The 16,774-nt window shown below is 61.9% G+C and overlaps 1 protein-coding gene across 2 annotated transcripts; it reads left to right on the forward strand.

The window, feature by feature from the left end:
- Positions 1–47: 47 nt before the first annotated feature.
- LOC309679941 (uncharacterized protein) lies at positions 48–4,732 on the forward strand. 2 transcript variants are annotated; one of them, XR_014269859.1, is made up of 5 exons: positions 48–361; positions 1,895–2,012; positions 2,577–2,800; positions 2,997–3,122; positions 4,406–4,732. XR_014269859.1 is itself a non-coding variant. In XM_082493411.1 (4 exons), the coding sequence occupies exons 1-4, from the start codon at positions 2,378–2,380 to the stop codon at positions 4,545–4,547; spliced, it is 534 nt and encodes a 177-aa protein (XP_082349537.1). In that variant the 5' UTR covers positions 2,296–2,377; the 3' UTR covers positions 4,548–4,732. The 2 variants fall into 2 exon arrangements, 1 of the variants encoding a protein (XP_082349537.1); XM_082493411.1 differs by lacking the exons at positions 48–361; positions 1,895–2,012 and adding an exon at positions 2,296–2,419.
- Positions 4,733–16,774: the final 12,042 nt, after the last annotated feature.

A 16,774-nucleotide genomic window follows, 5' to 3' on the forward strand; every position in this document is an offset into this window, starting at 1 on the left:
ACAGGCCTTCCGACGGAGGCACAGTTCTTCCGGAGGAGGCACAGCTCTTCCCGCGGAGGCATAGGTCTTCCTTCAGCGCCCCGGCCTGCAGGCTGGCGGCAGGATTTAGTGATATTGGTGTTATTTTCCATGTCTGGGGGTAGCCTTTAATCCCTCGAGGACAGCTCGGAGCTCCCAGAAGGCCGGGATGGCGCATCCTTCCCTGCCTCCTCCCTCCAAGGTGGTTCCCTGCCACCGAGGCTGCCCTGGGAAGCTCGGCAGCCCTTCGGCGCGTCTCCTCCTCCATTTCTGCAGACATGTTGCAGTGCAGAGAGCAAAGATGAAACCTCCGGCGCCTGATTTGACATTTTAACGGACACAGGCAAGTGGCAACTCAGGAAAAGGGCTTCACAGACAGCAAGCTCGTGATCAAAGTCATGGTATGGCCCTTCACCAAAGGCAGGGACTTTCTTTTCAAGAACTTTGGAATCCTGGTGTGTCCAGGGAGGGGAGCGCTTATGAGGTTCTTCCAAGAGCTGCTGCGAGGCGTGGATAAGGCAGGGATCCCGGCAACTTCTTTTCTCCATGTACGTTTGGCACATTTTGAGTGCCAGCCGGCAGGCCTAGGGGGACTGGGCACACCAGAAAGCAAACCAAGGGCGAGGGGCATCCCAGAATGGACACCGGAGGGTTCTGGGTGCCCTCAAAGGGACACCCATGGCTTCAGGGATGCAGAGGGGCACATCAAGGGCTCCAGGGTGCCCCAAGACGCACACTGAGAGCCCAGTGAGCACAAAAAGGCACGGGGGTGTCCAGCCACCGGCTCTCGTGCTTCCCGGGAGCTTCACTGGCCAGAGCCTGCTGTGCCGGGCCCATGTGTCTGCCCTGCTGGCAAGTGCTGCGGGTGTGCTGGGAGAGGAGAGGATGGTGGGTGCGCAGAGTGTGCGGGGAGGTGGGAGCCATGGAGAGGTAGCCTCGGACACCCCAGCCGTTGGACATCATACCCCAGGGGCTGCCTCCCTTGGCCACGTGGCCTCTGTGCGCGCAGAGAGGTTCTGAGCACACGGGCCCCTGTGCCCCGCCAGCCTCTACCCCTGGCCCCGTCCAGCCACCAGTGCCTTGTCATATCACTGAGCAATTCATGATGTCAGCACATGCATTCATATAACCAGGGGTGCTGGTGCAGGTCCCGCACACACAGAATCTGGTGGTGCTGATCCTGCTGGTGGTGCGTGATCTACCACTACTGCTGGTGCTGGTGCTGCTGGGGGTGATTGCGTTCCCAGTGCTGCTGTGGCACCCTGTCCCACATTGCCCTGCTAGTCCGGGATGAACACAGGTGTGGGGCGCTGCTCTCACCAGCACTCTGCTCCTGGCAGCTGCTCTGACACCTGGAGGAGAAGGCGGAGGCCGGCGGTGCAGCAGCGCTGGGCTGTTTGGCGAGGTGGAGAGGAGGAGTGAAGGAAGTCTGCCCAGAGGAGCTGCAACCATGGAGTCCTCTGCCTTCCTCCACGCACTGTCTGCAGAGCTGGCGGAGTTCACAAAGAAGGGTACGTGCTCCCAGAGAGATGGCTGGGAACTCAGAGACCCCTTCCTGTGGTGGATTGGCAGATGTCCTGGTGCAAATCCTTCTCATGCCTCTCATGTCCCAGCTCAGCTCCATTTCCAAATGGGGACCTGAGCAAGGAGAATGGGACAGGAGCCTCTCAGGGAGCAGTCTGGCCCTGTCACACAGCAGGGCTGGCTGAAAGCATTAGTTGGGAAGGGCCGAAGCTATCCGAGAAAGCCTGACTCCACGGGCTGAGGGGTCCAGGCTGGGCACTGGCCGCACACGCATGCACAGACGGCATGCCTGGCTTGCGGGAAGGGGCCCAGAGATGCAGCTGTGAAGAGCTTCCCACTTTTGTGCTTCCAGGGGCTCGTCCTGGCGTGCGCCTGCTCTCCCGAGGGCGTCTCTGTCCCATCCACATAACTGGCGTTGGTGTGGCGGGAGAAGAGGGGACAAAGGTGGAGACGGCAGCAGGAAGCATAAGGTGAGACTCTGGGCCACACCTGAGCAGTGCAGCTTGTGGTCGTCTAGTCTGGGGTTTGACTTGCGGGTGTTTCCGTGCCTGGCCCTAACTCTGGTGCAGAACTGCCAGGGGCTGCCTGCACGGGCTTGGTCAGTGAGCAGCAGCTCAGGAGCAGGCTCCTGCTCTTCTCACAAGCTCCTTGGGCCGTGTGTGGTACGTTGTACAGTGGTATGTTGTACAGGTGGACGTAACGGTGGTGTCACGTGGAGGTCAACATGGCTCTCTGGAGAGGGTGTCCACCAAGACACCCACTACAGCCCGCAGGCGTTCATCCCATTTCTCCCTCTGGCTCTTCCTTTCCCTCTGGCCAATGACTCCATCTGTTGATGCCACACTTGGCTTCCCCGTGGAGCCTCCTGGTTCCCCAGGTCCTGTCCCAGGGTCCCTGCCAGGGGCACTTCTCCTCCCTGTAGCTTTCCCACGTTGGCCTGGGCAGCGCAGGGAAGCTTCAGTTTCTCTAGTGCCACCTTTTGCACGGGAGAGAGGTGAGACCTGGGCTCCAACGGTCCTCTTCTTCCCACCCAGGCGAGGCGGCCATCTAAAACAGCCCAAGTGCACCAGCCGGACTCGTCACTGCGCTTCCCCTGGCTCCAAAGCACCGGGCAGGAGCGGGCCAAAGTCCAGCCAGGACACGAGGAAGGCATCTCCTGGGGCAAGAGCGACAGGGAGGAGATGTCTCGCCGCCCTTCCCGAGCAGTGAAGGGGAAATGGAAGACACCGACCCCTCGGCTGGAGACACCACAGTCAGAGTAAGTGCGCAGCAGCTCCTGGCAAGGCCACAGGTCATCGAGCAGCTGAGACCACTGCTCTGCGGGGTCAGGGACCTGATTTCCCCTGACACGGGCATGACCGGGCTCAGCCCTGATGGCCGCTGTCTTGGCAGCCCCAGCCTGGGCACAGGGTCCGAGGCAGGGTGTTAAAGGGAACCTGTCCCTGCCGTTGCAGCATGCGGCCACCGCGAGCAAGGCAGGTCCTGGCAGACCTTCAGGCGTACAGATCCCGCAAGGACCAGTGGAGGAGGAACGCAGAACTCAATAGGCTGCGGGCGATGGCCCCGAAGCAGTTCCTCTGGTAAATATCTGCAAGCACGGGAGGCATTTTCCCACCTTGTGTGGGCAGCAGTGCCTGCGCAGGACGGTGTGTCCTGACAGCCACTGGCAGGCGATCAGCGGGGTGCTGAGGCTGTGCCCCTGAGTGAGACCGGCTTCCCAGCCTCAGGGAGGTGTGCACAGGCACAAGAGGGGCAAATGGACACCGGGGTAGGTTCCTTTGGGCTTTGGCTCTGCCTTTGTGCCCCCCAGAGACTGTCCCGTCTCTGCCGGGGCATCCACCCCCAGAGTCCTTGCCCGCAGCGCCGTACCTGTTCTCTGAAAGGTATCAGCCCTGGGCTGGTGGGCCTGGACCCGCGGGGCAGAGGGGGTCTCAGAGACCACAGAGAGACTCCAGGACCTGACCTGCTGGGCAGGAGGCCTCTGCCCTCCTCTCTGGACCTCCAGCTCAGCAGCTTTTGTCTCCCCTTTTAGCGTTGCACAGAAGGTGGAGGTCCACGACCCCAGAGAAATACTCGAGGCCGGTCCGGCAGCCCATGGGATGTGTGCGCACTATATCCCAGTCGCTCCATGCAGACTTGCACCCTGGCACTGAGCAGTGAAGCCGGAGGGGCCCAGCGAAGCCCCAAGGTTGGATGTGTCGGGGTTGAGCGAAGGCGTGTTGGTGCTGCAGCTCCCACTCCTCCTGCCAGTGCTGCCTCCTCTGGCGGGGGCCGTGCTGGGTCCTTCCCTCCACCCGCAGCTGCTGCCGGGCCGGGGGTGCTTGGGGGAGGCCGGTGCCGGGGTGGGTGGGGGTCTCCGGGCTCTCTTGGGGCCAGGGCAGCGCGGCCCTGCCCGGAGCTGCTCCCTCCTGCTGGCTGGGGCCCTGGGGGCTCGGGCCGGGCGGGGGCTCCATGGAGACCGGCCCCACAGAGGGCCCGGCCTGCTGGGGAGCGTGCGGGGGTCCGTGCTGGTGTGCGGGGCCTGGGCAGCGGGCAGCGGCCGTCCCCCCTCACCCGACAGCCTGCTGGCAGCGGTGGCTCACGGAGGGACACGGCGTCCCCTTCGTCCTGTGCACAGGAGCCCCCTCAGCCACTGTTCCGGTCCGAGGAAGCCACAACAATTTCTTGTTGTTTAGACAGTTATTCTGTATCCCTTTCCGCAGCCAGGAGGGGGAATCACAGGAAAAAACCAAGGAAACCCGGGGGTGGGAATGTAAACAGATTTCATTGATGGTTTCTCCTTCGTCGTGCACAAGGGAGCACCCTGAGGTCCCTGCCCTCCTCTCTGGACCTCCAGCTCAGCAGCTTTTGGCTCCCCTTTTAGCGTTGCACAGAAGGTGGAGGTCCACGGCCCCAGAGCTCAAAGCCGGTCTGGCAGCACGTGGGATGTGTGCGCACTATGTCCCAGTCGCTCCACGCAGACCTGCAACCCGGCACTGAGGAGTGAAGCCGCAGGGGCGCAGTGAAGCCCCGAAGTTGGACGTGTCAGGGCCGAGCGAAGGCGTGTTGGTGCTGCAGCTCCCACTCCTGCTGCCAGTGCTGCCTCCTCTCTGGCGGCAGCAGCGCCCGTAGCAGAGCGGGGCCGTTCCAAACACTCTGTTCCTGCCGGAGATGCCAAATAAAGATGCTGGGGGTCTTCTCCCAGCTCTGGTCCCCCACCTGTGCCTGGCTGGACATTTGTTGGCAGGGCTTTGGGAAGGACGGGCAGTTCACCATCCCCTGCGCTGGCCCATCCTGGCGCCAAAGCACCCTGCGTGCACATTGCACCCTGCGTGCACAGTGTCCACGGGGTGGGGGGGCACCAGAAGGAACACTGAGCGGTCTGGGGTATTCCAAATGGTACAACATGGTGACCGAGGTGCCCCTACAGGTACATGGAGGAGAACAAGGTACTCAAAAGCCTCACGGAGGGTTCTGAGAACCCCCAAGAAGCACACCGAGGGCTTTGGATCCCCCAAAAAGAAGACAGATGGGATCAGCAAGGACACTGCTGAGGCTCACCCAGCGACCGCCCCCAAATGCCAAAACGCCAAGGGATGCAGGGCAATGCCAAAGGGCATGCTGAGGGGGATGGGATGCAGGGAGAGGCACAGCCAGGAGTCCGGGGACCCCCCAAAAGGCACACCGATGGCCCTGGGGTGTAGCGAAAGGCACAGCAAGGGAGATGGGGAGCAGGAGAAAGCACACCCAGGGGCCTGGAGATGCACCCAAAGGCACACCTTGGAGGTGGGGTAGCCCAAGCGCCCACCGAGGGGCCTTGCGGTGCTGTGAAAGGCATGCTCAGGGGCTCTGGGCACCCTGGATGGCACACCACTTGCCCTGGAGAGCACGGAAGTTCACACAGGGGGCACTGGGGCACCCCGAAAGGCACAGTGATGGCTGGTGGGAGCATCAAAAGGCAGATTGGCACGTGCAAGGGAACCCCAAGAGGCTGAGCAAGGGTCTGGGAGCACCCCAAAAAGTACACTTGAGTGGTCTGGGGTGGCCCTTGGAGAGACGACAGAGGGCTCCAGGGTGCAGCAAAGGACACACTGAGGGGTTTTGCGGGCACAGAAAGGCACAGTGAGAGACACTGTGCACCCTGAAAGGCACGGGGAGGGTTGCGGGGAGACCCAACCGGCACAGCAGAAAGGCAGGTTCAGGGGGACTGGGCTCACCAGAGAGCAAACCAAGGGCTACGGGCCTCCCAAAATGGACATCCCCCGGGGGCTGGAGGTGCCCTCAAAGGGACACCCAGGACTCCAGGAATGCAGAGGGGCACACAAAAGGCTCCAACATGCACACTGAGAGCCCAGGGAGCACAAAATGGCACAGGAGGTGTCCAGCCACCGTCTCTCGTGCTTCCCGGCAGCCTCGCTGGCCAGAGCCTGCTGTGCCGAGCACATCCGTCCGCCCCACAGGCGAGTGCTGCGGAGGTGCTGGGTGAGGAGAGGAGAGGAGAGGAGAGGAGAGGAGAGGAGAGGAGAGGAGAGGAGAGGAGAGGAGAGGAGAGGAGAGGAGAGGAGAGGAGAGGAGAGGAGAGGAGAGGAGAGGAGAGGAGAGGAGAGGAGAGGAGAGGAGAGGGAGGAGAGGAGGGAGAGGAGAGGAGAGAGAGGAGAGGAGGACGGTGGGTGCACAGAGTGTGCAGGGAGATGGGAGCTGTGGAGAGGTGGCCTTGGGCCACTCCACCCCTGGACGTCGTACCCCAGGGGCTGCTTCCCTCATCCACGTGGCCTGTGTGCACTCACTGAGGTGCTGAGCACGCAGACCCCTGCGCCCCGCCGGCCTCTGCCCCCGGCCCCATCCAGCCGCCGGTGCCTTGTGATGTCACTGACCCATTCATGACATCAGCGCACACATTCACTAGACCTGGGGCACTGGTGCAGTCCCTGCACACACAGTACCTGGTGCTGGTGGTGCCGCTGGTGGTGTGTGTGCAACCACTACTGATGGTGCTGGTAGTGCTGGCGGTGCTGGTGGCGACTGTGTTCCCAGTGCTGCTGTGGCACCCCGTCCCACATTTCCCTGTGAGTCAGGAACAAACCCAGGTGTGGGCGCTGCTCTCGCCACCGCTCTGCTCCTGGCAGCTGCTCTGACACCGGGAGGAGAAGGCGGAGGCCGGTGGTGCAGCGGCGCTGGGCTGTTTGGTGAGGTGGAGAGGAGGAGTGAAGGAGTTCGGCCAGGAGGACCTGCAACCATGGAGTGCTCTGCCTTCCTTCACGCCCTGTCTGCAGAGCTGGCGGAGTTCACAAAGAAGGGTACGTGCTGCCAGACTGTTGGCTGGGGACCCGAGCAAGGAGAATGGGACAGGAGCCGCTCAGGGAGCAATGTGGCCCTGTCACACAGCAGGGCTGGCTGATAGTGGGATTCGGAAAGGGCCAAGACTATCCGAGGAAGCCTGACTCCACGGGCTGAGGCGTCCAGGCTGGGCACTGGCCGCACATGCGTGCACAGACGGCATGCCTGGCTTGCGGGAAGGGGCCCGGAGGTGCAGCTGTGAAGAGCTTCCCGCTTTTGTGCTTCCAGCGGCTCGTCCTGGCGTGCGCCTGCTCTCCCGAGGGCGTCATTCTCCCGTCCACATAAGTGGCGTTGGTGTGGCGGGAGAAGAGGGGACAAAGGTGGAGACGGCAGCAGGAAGCATAAGGTGAGACTCTGGGCCACACCTGAGCAGTGCAGCTTGTGGCCGTCTCGTCCGGGGTTTGACTTGCGGCTATTTCCGTGCCTGGCCCTAACTCTGGTGCAGAACTGCCTGGGGCTGCCTGCACGGGCTTGGTCCGTGAGCAGCAGCTCAAGAACAGGCTCCTGCTCTTCTCACACAATATCCTGTGTGTTTGCAGCGCGCTGCCACCGATTGAGGGGACCCATGCAGGGCAACAAAAGGAAGTCGAAGGGATGGAGCGTCCTGAAGTCAGGCTCCCTGATCTGGGCAGTGTGACGGGAGCAGCAGTGGTACGTTGTACAGGTGGACGTAACGGTGGTGTCACGTGGAGGAGAACATGGCTCTGTGGAGAGGGTGTCCACCAAGACACCAACTACAGCCAGGCGTTCATCCCATTTCTCCCTCTGGCTCTTCCTTTCTCTCTGGCCAATGACTCCATCCGTTGATGCCACACTTGGCTTCCCCGTGGAGCCTCCTGGTTCCCCAAGTCCGGCCCCAGGGCCCCTGACAGGGACATGTCTCCTCCCTGCAACTTCCCTATGTGGGCTGGGGCACAGCAGGGAAGCCCCGGCATCTCTAGTGCCGCCCTCTGCAGGCACGGGAGAGAGGTGAGACCTGGGCTCCAACGGTCCTCTTCTTCCCATCCAGGCGAGGCGGCCGTCCGAAACAGCCCAAGTGCATCTCCAAAGCACCGGGAAGGAGCGGGCCAAAGTCCAGCCAGGACGCAAGGAAGGCATCTCCTGGGGCAAGAGCGATGGGGAGGAGATGTCTCGCCGCCCTTCCCGAGCAGTGAAGGGGAAGGGGAAGACACCGACCCCTCGGCTGGAGACACCACAGCCAGAGTAAGTGCGGGGCAGCTCCTGGCAAGGCCACAGGGCATCGAGCAGCTGAGACCACTGCTCTGCAGGGTCAGGGACCTGATTTCCCCTGACACGGGCATGCCCGGGCTCAGCCCCGATGGCCGCTGTCTTGGCAGCCCCAGCCTGGGCACAGGGTCCGAGGCAGGGTGTTAAAGGGAACCTGTCCCTGCCGTTGCAGCATGCGGCCACCGCGAGCAAGGCAGGTCCTGGCAGACCTTCAGGTGTACAGATCCCGCGAGGACCAGTGGAGGAGGAACGCAGAACTCAATAGGCTGCGGGCGACGGTCCCAAAGCAGTTCCTCTGGTAAATATCTGCAAGCACGGGAGGCATTTTCCCGCTGCAGCATTTTCCCACCTTGTGTGGACAGCAGTGCCCGCGCAGGACGGTGTGTCCTGACAGCCGCTGGCAGGCGATCAGCGGGGTGCTGAGGCTGTGCCCCTGAGTCGGACCGGCCTCCCAGCCCCAGGGAGGTGGGCACAGGAACAAGAGGGGCAGATGGGCACCGGGGTGGGTTCCTCTGGGCTTTGGCTCTGCCTTTCCACCCCCCAGAGACTGTCCCGTCTCTGCCGGGGCATCCACCCCCAGAGTCCTTGCCCACACCTGTCCTCTCCCAGGTCTCAGCCCTGGGCTGGTGGGCCTGGACCCCCAGGGCAGAGGGTGTCTCAGAGACCACAGAGAGACTCCAGGACCTGACCCGCTGGGCAAGAGGTCTCTGCCCTCCTCTCTGGACCTCCAGCTCAGCAGCTTTTGTCTCCCCTTTTAGCGTTGCACAGAAGGTGGAGGTCCACGACCCCAGAGAAAAGCTCAAAGCCGGTCCAGCAGCACGTGGGATGTGTGCACACTATGTCCCAGTCGCTCCACGCAGACCTGCAACCCGTCACTGAGCAGTGAAGCCGCAGGGGCTCAGGGAAGCCCCAAAGTTGGACGTGTCACGGCCCAGCGAAGGCGTGTTGGTGCTGCAGCTCCCACTCCTGCTGCCAGTGCTGCCTCCTCTCTGGCGGCAGCAGTGCCCGTAGCAGAGCGGGGCCGTTCCAAACGCTCTGTTCCTGCCGGAGATGCCAAATAAAGATGCTGGGGGTCTTCTCCCAGTTGTGGTGCCCCACCTGTGCCCGGCTGGACGTTTGTTGGCAGGGCTTTGGGAAGGATGGGCAGTTCACCATCCCCTGCGCTGGCCCATCCTGGCGCCAAAGCACCCACAGTGCACAGTGCCGCCCGTCCCCAGCACCCCTCGGGGTGACCGTGCACACTCCCTCAGCCCACTCCTGCCCAAAGCGGGAGCCGAGCGGCCGGGAGGGGAGGAGAGGAGATGGGGGTGAGCAGGAAGGGGAGGGGAGGGGAGGACAGCGCCCAGCGAGGTGGAGGGAGGAGGGCATGTGAGCACACGGGGATGGTAACTGGGGAGCAGATCTAAGCCTGCCTGGAGGGAAAGAGGGGACTCTGGGCGTCCCGGGAGGGGAAGGGAGGGCACCTGAATGCTACGGATACTCAGATCTGCACACAGATTGCACTGGGGGGCACTGAAAGACACACCGGGGCATGGGGTGTCCCAAACGACCCACTCGGGGCTGTGGGGATCACCGGAAGGCAGACCCAGGGGTCTGGGCATGCAGGGAGAGGCACGGCAAGGGTTTGGGGTACCCCGCGATGAATACGACTGGAAAAGTGGTAACCACGGATGAGGAGAGGTTGAGGGACTCAACAGCTTTTTGGTCTCAGTCTTCACTGGCAGCCTCTCTTCCTGCTCTTCTCCAGTGGATGGACCACAAGATGGTGACTGGGGTAGGCAAGTCCCTCCCACCGTAAGAGAAGATCAGGTTTGTGACCACCTGAGGAGCCTGAACATACACAAGTGGATGGGAGCTGACGAGATGTATCCCAGAATCCTGAGGGAATTGCCTGATGTCGTGGTGTCCTGGTTCCAGCAGGGATGGGGTTGTTTTCCGAGGATGCGGCAGGCGACAGAGGTATTCCATACCGTGTCAGACATTGTGTTTCTCTTTCTTTGCTGTTCCGTTAAACTGCCTTTATCTCAACCCATCAGTTTTGCATTTTTCTTCTGATTTTCCCCACGGTTGGGGGTTTGAGCTGCGCAGTTCTTTCTTGCCAGCTGAAGGCAAACCGCAACAACTAGCCAAGCCACTGTACGTGCTCTTCATAAAGCCCTGGCAGGCCCATGAAGTCCCTGGTGACTGCAGAAAGGGCAACATGGCACCCATTCTGAAGAAGGGGAGAAAGGAGGGCCATGGCCACTACCGCCCTGTCAGCCTCACCTCTGTGCCTGGGAAGGTCATGGAACTCATCCTCCTAGAAGCTTCATGGGGACCCAACTTCAATGCCTCTATGCAAACACACGTAGCAAGGGGAACACACAAGAGGGTTTAGAGGTGTGCCCACCCCACCAGGGCTATGATCTCGCTGGCATCAAGGAGACGTGGTGGGATGGCTGCGGTGACTGGAGTGTTGGAGTGGAGGGGCACAGGCTCTTCAGGAAGGACAGGCAGGGGGTGGGGAGGGGGTGTTGTCCTCTGTGTCAATGACGATCGGGAGTGCATGGATCTCCCCCTGGGGATGGATGAGGAGCTGACCGAGAGCTTATGGGTCAGGACTAAAGGGAATGCGATGGCAGGTGGCATTACAGTGGAGATCTGCTCCAGGACACCAGACCAGGATGAAAAGCGGATGAGCCCGTCTGTAGACAGACAGGAACAGCGTCGTGTTCACAGGCCCTGGTCCTCGTGCGGGATTTCACCTACCCCACTCTCTGTCGGAGGGACAACACAGCAGGGCACAAGCAATCCCGGAAGTTCTTGGAATGCCTTCATGACAACTACCTTCTCCAAGTGACAGAGGGGCCAACGAGGAGAGGTGCCATGCTGGACCTTGTCCTTACCACCAAGGAGGGGCTGGTGGGGAATGTCGAGCTCAAGGGCAGCCATGGCTGCAGTGACCATGAAATGGTAGCGTTCAGGATCCTTAGTGCAGCGAAGGGGGTGCGCAGCAAGCTCGCCACCCTGGACTTGCGGAGAGTAGCCTTTGGCCTTTTAGGGATCTGGCCACGAGGAACTAGAAGAAAGAAGTGCCTTGCTTATCCTGCAGAGCATAAAACATGTCCTCTTAGGTGGAAACCCAAACCACAGAGGCAGTTCTCCAGAGAAGAACTGAACCTCTTTCATGACAATTGTTCCTCGGGAGGCCCGAGGGGTAACGTCGCTGATTTGCTTTTGAGGCTTTGTCCAAGTATGGTGGGTGCAGAAAGAAAGGGTTTTGGCAGGACAAGTGCTATCTGTCTCCGCCCGGGAAGGATGGATCTGTGCTGTGCTGGGAGATTTCCTTGGGCTGGCTTCGACAGAGAAGCTTTGCCTGTTCCAAGACAGATGACCCTGTGGTTTGGTCAGGAGGCATTCACCAGCAGCTGGTGGGAAAGCTGGTGCTCCGTAGAAGCCCTCTTTTGAACTGCCAAGGAGAATGGGGTACTTGAAGGCAAAGAGGTCTCGGGGCTCTGAAGGGCAAGCAGATGCCATTGGTGGCTCTATTTGTTGTGCGCAGTCTATGGAATGTCCTCCACGGGCTTTAGAAAGCCAGTTGCCTGACGGTCAAACGTGGAATAGCTTGTTTCTTCCTTTGCCTCTGTCCCTTTCACGCTTTTTTTTCCCCCTCTGGTGGGCTTAAATCTCTCCAGATCTTTACAGTGTCCTGTCACACTTGGTAGTTGTCCGTGGAGTTCCTGGGCTCCATCTGCTGCAGAATAACATTGGATCTTGCTTTTTCTGCCCCAGTCACTGGTGAAGAGGAAACTGGATCTGCTGGAACTTCTCCCTCAACATCGCTGGCTCTTCCTTCGTCAGCAAGCACACTGCAAAGGCTCACCCAGCGCCCACCCCAAAATAACAGTTGTAATCCCACCGTGTAACTGACATCCCTGGCTCTTCCCTGAAATGTAACTTACCTCCAGGATGCCCCACGCAGGGCAGCACCGCTGCATCGCGCTGCTTACAGCAACCATTATTAAACTGGAAGAAAACCCTGAGGAAAGCTCGTGGAAAGCCTTGCGATCTGCCCTGCTTCGCCATGGCTGTCCCTTCCCGAGGCAGCGCAGCACATGGCGGTTCAGTGGCTGGGACAGCACTGCCCTTCCCTGCCTCCCCACCGACGGGGGTCTCAGGGCTGCTGGAGGGGCTGCAGGTGCCGTGCCGGCCCTGGGGAGGCTGCCGAGGCCCAGGGCACTCTCCTCAGGGCGGCCGCGGTGCCGGGGCCTGGGCGTGGGCCGCGCCGGGCCCTTCCATCTGCCCGCAGCCGCTGCCGGGCCGGGGGTGCCTGTGGGAGGCCGGTGCCGGTGCCGGGGCGGGTGGGGGTCCCCGGGGCTCTCCCTGGGGCCGGGGCAGCGCGGCCCTGCCCGGAGCTGCTCCCTCCTGCTGGCTGGGGCCCTGGGGGCTCGGGCCGGGCGGGGGCTCCATGGAGACCGGCCCCACAGAGGGCCCGGCCTTCTGGGGAGCGTGCGGGGGTCCGTGCTGGTGTGCGGGGCCTGGGCAGCGGGCAGCGGCCGTCCCCCCTCACCCGACAGCCTGCTGGCAGCGGTGGCTCACCGAGGGACACGGCGTCCCCTTCGTCCTGTGCACAGGAGCCCCCTCAGCCACTGTTCCGGTCCGAGGAACCCACAACAATTTCTTGTCGTTTAGACAGTTATTCTGTCTCCCTTTCCCCAGCCAGGAGGGGGAATCGCAGGAAAAAACCAAGGAAACCCGGGGGTGGGAATGCAAACAGATTTCATCGATGGTGTCTCCTTCGTCGTGCACAAGGGAGCACCCTGAGGTCTCTGCCCTCCTCTCTGGACCTCCAGCTCAGCAGGTTTTGGCTCCCCTTTTAGCGTTGCACAGAAGGTGGAGGTCCACGACCCCAGAGCTCAAAGCCGGTCTGGCAGCACGTGGGATGTGTGCGCACTATGTCCCAGTCGCTCCACGCAGACCTGCAACCCGGCACTGAGCAGTGAAGCCGCAGGGGCTCAGGGAAGCCCCAAAGTTGGACGTGTCACGGCCGAGCGAAGGCGTGTTGGTGCTGCAGCTCCCACTCCTGCTGCCAGTGCTGCCTCCTCTCTGGCGGCAGCAGCGCCCGTAGTAGAGCGGGGCCGTTCCAAACTCTCTGTTCCTGCCGGAGATGCCAAATAAAGATGCTGGGGGTCTTCTCCCAGCTCTGGTCCCCCACCTGTGCCTGCCTGGACGTTTGTTGGCAGGGCTTTGGGAAGGACGGGCAGTTCACCATTCCCTGCGCTGGCCCATCCTGGCGCCAAAGCACCCTGCGTGCACATTGCACCCTGTGTGCACAGTGTCCATGGGGTGGGGGGGCACCAGAAGGAACACTGAGCGGTCTGGGGTGTTCCAAATGGCACAACATGGTGACCAAGGTGCCCCTACAGGTACACGGAGGAGAACAAGGTACTCAAAAGCCTCACGGAGGGTTCTGAGAACCCCCAAGAAGCACACCGAGGGCTTTGGATCCCCCAAAAAGAAGACAGATGGGATCAGCAAGGACACTGCTGAGGCTCACCCAGCGACCGCCCCCAAATGCCAAAACGCCAAGGGATGCAGGGCAGCGCCAAAGGGCATGCTGAGGGGGATGGGATGCAGGGAGAGGCACAGCCAGGAGTCCGGGGACCACACAAAAGGCACACCGATGGCCCTGGGGTGTAGCGAAAGGCACAGCAAGGGAGATGGGGAGCAGGAGAAAGCACACCCAGGGGCCTGGAGATGCACCCAAAGGCACACCTTGGAGGTGGGGTAGCCCAAGCGCCCACCGAGGGGCCTTGGGGTGCTGTGAAAGGCATGCTCGGGGGCTCCGGGCACCCTGGATGGCACACCACTTGCCCTGGAGAGCACGGAAGTTCACACAGGGGGCACTGGGGCACCCCGAAAGGCACAGTGATGGCTGGTGGGAGCATCAAAAGGCAGATTGGCACGTGCAAGGGAACCCCAAGAGGCTGAGCAAGGGTCTGGGAGCACCCCAAAAAGTACACTTGAGTGGTCTGGGGTGGCCCTTGGAGAGACGACAGAGGGCTCCAGGGTGCAGCAAAGGGCACACTGAGGGGTTTTGCGGGCACAGAAAGGCACAGTGAGAGACACTGTGCACCCTGAAAGGCACGGGGAGGGTTGCGGGGAGACCCAACCGGCACAGCAGAAAGGCAGGCTCAGGGGGACTGGGCTCACCAGAGAGCAAACCAAGGGCTACGGGCCTCCCAAAATGGACATCCCCCGGGGGCTGGAGGTGCCCTCAAAGGGACACCCAGGACTCCAGGAATGCAGAGGGGCACACAAAAGGCTCCAACATGCACACTGAGAGCCCAGGGAGCACAAAACGGCACAGGAGGTGTCCAGCCACCGTCTCTCGTGCTTCCCGGCAGCCTCGCTGGCCAGAGCCTGCTGTGCCGAGCACATCCGTCTGCCCCACAGGCAAGTGCTGCGGAGGTGCTGGGAGAGGAGAGGAGAGGAGAGGAGAGGAGAGGAGAGGAGAGGAGAGGAGAGGAGAGGAGAGGAGAGGAGAGGAGAGGAGAGGAGAGGAGAGGAGAGGAGAGGAGAGGAGAGGAGAGGAGAGGAGGACGGTGGGTGCATAGAGTGTGCAGGGAGATGGGAGCTGTGGAGAGGTGGCCTTGGGCCACTCCACCCCTGGACGTCGTACCCCAGGGGCTGCTTCCCTCATCCACGTGGCCTGTGTGCACTCAGTGAGGTGCTGAGCACGCAGACACCTGCGCCCCGCCGGCCTCTGCCCCCGGCCCCATCCAGCCGCTGGTGCCTTGTGATGTCACTGACCCATTCATGACATCAGCGCACACATTCACTAGACCTGGGGCACTGGTGCAGTCCCTGCACACACAGTACCTGGTGCTGGTGGTGCCGCTGGTGGTGTGTGTGCAACCACTACTGCTGGTGCTGGTAGTGTTGGCGGTGCTGGTGGCGACTGTGTTCCCAGTGCTGCTGTGGCACCCCGTCCCACATTTCCCTGTGAGTCAGGAACAAACCCAGGTGTGTGCGCTGCTCTCGCCACCGCTCTGCTCCTGGCAGCTGCTCTGACACCGGGAGGAGAAGGCGGAGGCCGGTGGTGCAGCGGCGCTGGGCTGTTTGGTGAGGTGGAGAGGAGGAGTGAAGGAGGTTGGCCAGGAGGACCTGCAACCATGGAGTGCTCTGCCTTCCTTCACGACCTGTCTGCAGAGCTGGCGGAGTTCACAAAGAAGGGTACGTGCTGCCAGACCGTTGGCTGGGGACCCGAGCAAGGAGAATGGGACAGGAGCCGCTCAGGGAGCAATGTGGCCCTGTCACACAGCAGGGCTGGCTGATAGTGGGATTCGGAAAGGGCCAAGACTATCCGAGGAAGCCTGACTCCACAGGCTGAGGCGTCCAGGCTGGGCACTGGCCGCACACGCGTGCACAGACGGCATGCCTGGCTTGCGGGAAGGGGCCCGGAGGTGCAGCTGTGAAGAGCTTCCCGCTTTTGTGCTTCCAGCGGCTCGTCCTGGCGTGCGCCTGCTCTCCCGAGGGCGTCTTTCTCCCGTCCACATAAGTGGCGTTGGTGTGGTGGAAGAAGAGGGGACAAAGGCGGAGACGGCAGCAGGAAGCATAAGGTGAGACTCTGGGCCACACCTGAGCAGTGCAGCTCGTGGCCGTCTCGTCCGGGGTTTGACTTGCGGCTATTTCCATGCCTGGCCCTAACTCTGGTGCAGAACTGCCTGGGGCTGCCTGCACGGGCTTGGTCCGTGAGCAGCAGCTCAAGAACAGGCTCCTGCTCTTCTCACACAAGATCCTGTGTGTTTGCAGCGCGCTGCCACCGATTGAGGGGACCCATGCAGGGCAACAAAAGGAAGTCGAAGGGATGGAGCGTCCTGAAGTCGGGCTCCCTGATCTGGGCAGTGTGACGGGAGCAGCAGTGGTACGTGGTACAGGTGGACGTAACGGTGGTGTCACGTGGAGGAAAACATGGCTCTGTGGAGAGGGTGTCCACCAAGACACCAACTACAGCCCGCAGGCGTTCATCCCATTTCTCCCTCTGGCTCTTCCTTTCTCTCTGGCCAATGACTCCATCTGTTGATGCCACACTTGGCTTCCCCGTGGAGCCTCCTGGTTCCCCAGGTCCGGCCCCAGTGCCCCTGACAGGGACATGTCTCCTCCCTGCAACTTTCCTATGTGGGCTGGGGCACTGCAGGGAAGCCCCGGCATCTCTAGTGCCGCCCTCTGCAGGCACGGGAGAGAGGTGAGACCTGGGCTCCAACGGTCCTCTTCTTCCCATCCAGGCGAGGCGGCTGTCCGAAACAGCCCAAGTGCATCTCCAAAGCACCGGGCAGGAGCGGGCCAAAGTCCAGCCAGGACGCAAGGAAGGCATCTCCTGGGGCAAGAGCGATGGGGAGGAGATGTCTCGCCGCCCTTCCCGAGCAGTGAAGGGGAAGGGGAAGACACCGACCCCTCGGCTGGAGACACCACAGCCAGAGTAAGTACGCAGCAGCTCCTGGCAAGGCCACAGGGCATCGAGCAGCTGAGACCACTGCTCTGCGGGGTCAGGGACCTGATTTCCCCTGACACGGGCATGCCCGGGCTCAGCCCCGATGGCCGCTGTCTTGGCAGCCCCAGCCTGGGCACAGGGTCCGAGGCAGGCTGTTAAAGGGAACCTGTCCCTGCCGTTGCAGCATGCGGCCACCGCGAGCAAGGCAGGTCCTGG

This window comes from Vanellus vanellus, assembly GCF_965231255.1.
Source record: "Vanellus vanellus genome assembly, chromosome: 20".
Taxonomy (NCBI): Eukaryota; Metazoa; Chordata; class Aves; order Charadriiformes; family Charadriidae; genus Vanellus; species Vanellus vanellus.

What these genes read in the sequence shown, in the direction of transcription:
- LOC309679941 (XM_082493411.1), top strand. Translation starts at nt 2,378, where the DNA reads ATGCCACACTTGGCTTCCCCGTGGAGCCTCCTGGTTCCCCAG. An exon ending in GGAGCCTCCTGGTTCCCCAG is followed by an intron (nt 2,420 to 2,576) that starts GTCCTGTCCCAG and finishes CTTCCCACCCAG; the next exon opens with GCGAGGCGGCCATCTAAAAC. An exon ending in CTGGAGACACCACAGTCAGA is followed by an intron (nt 2,801 to 2,996) that starts GTAAGTGCGCAG and finishes CTGCCGTTGCAG; the next exon opens with CATGCGGCCACCGCGAGCAA.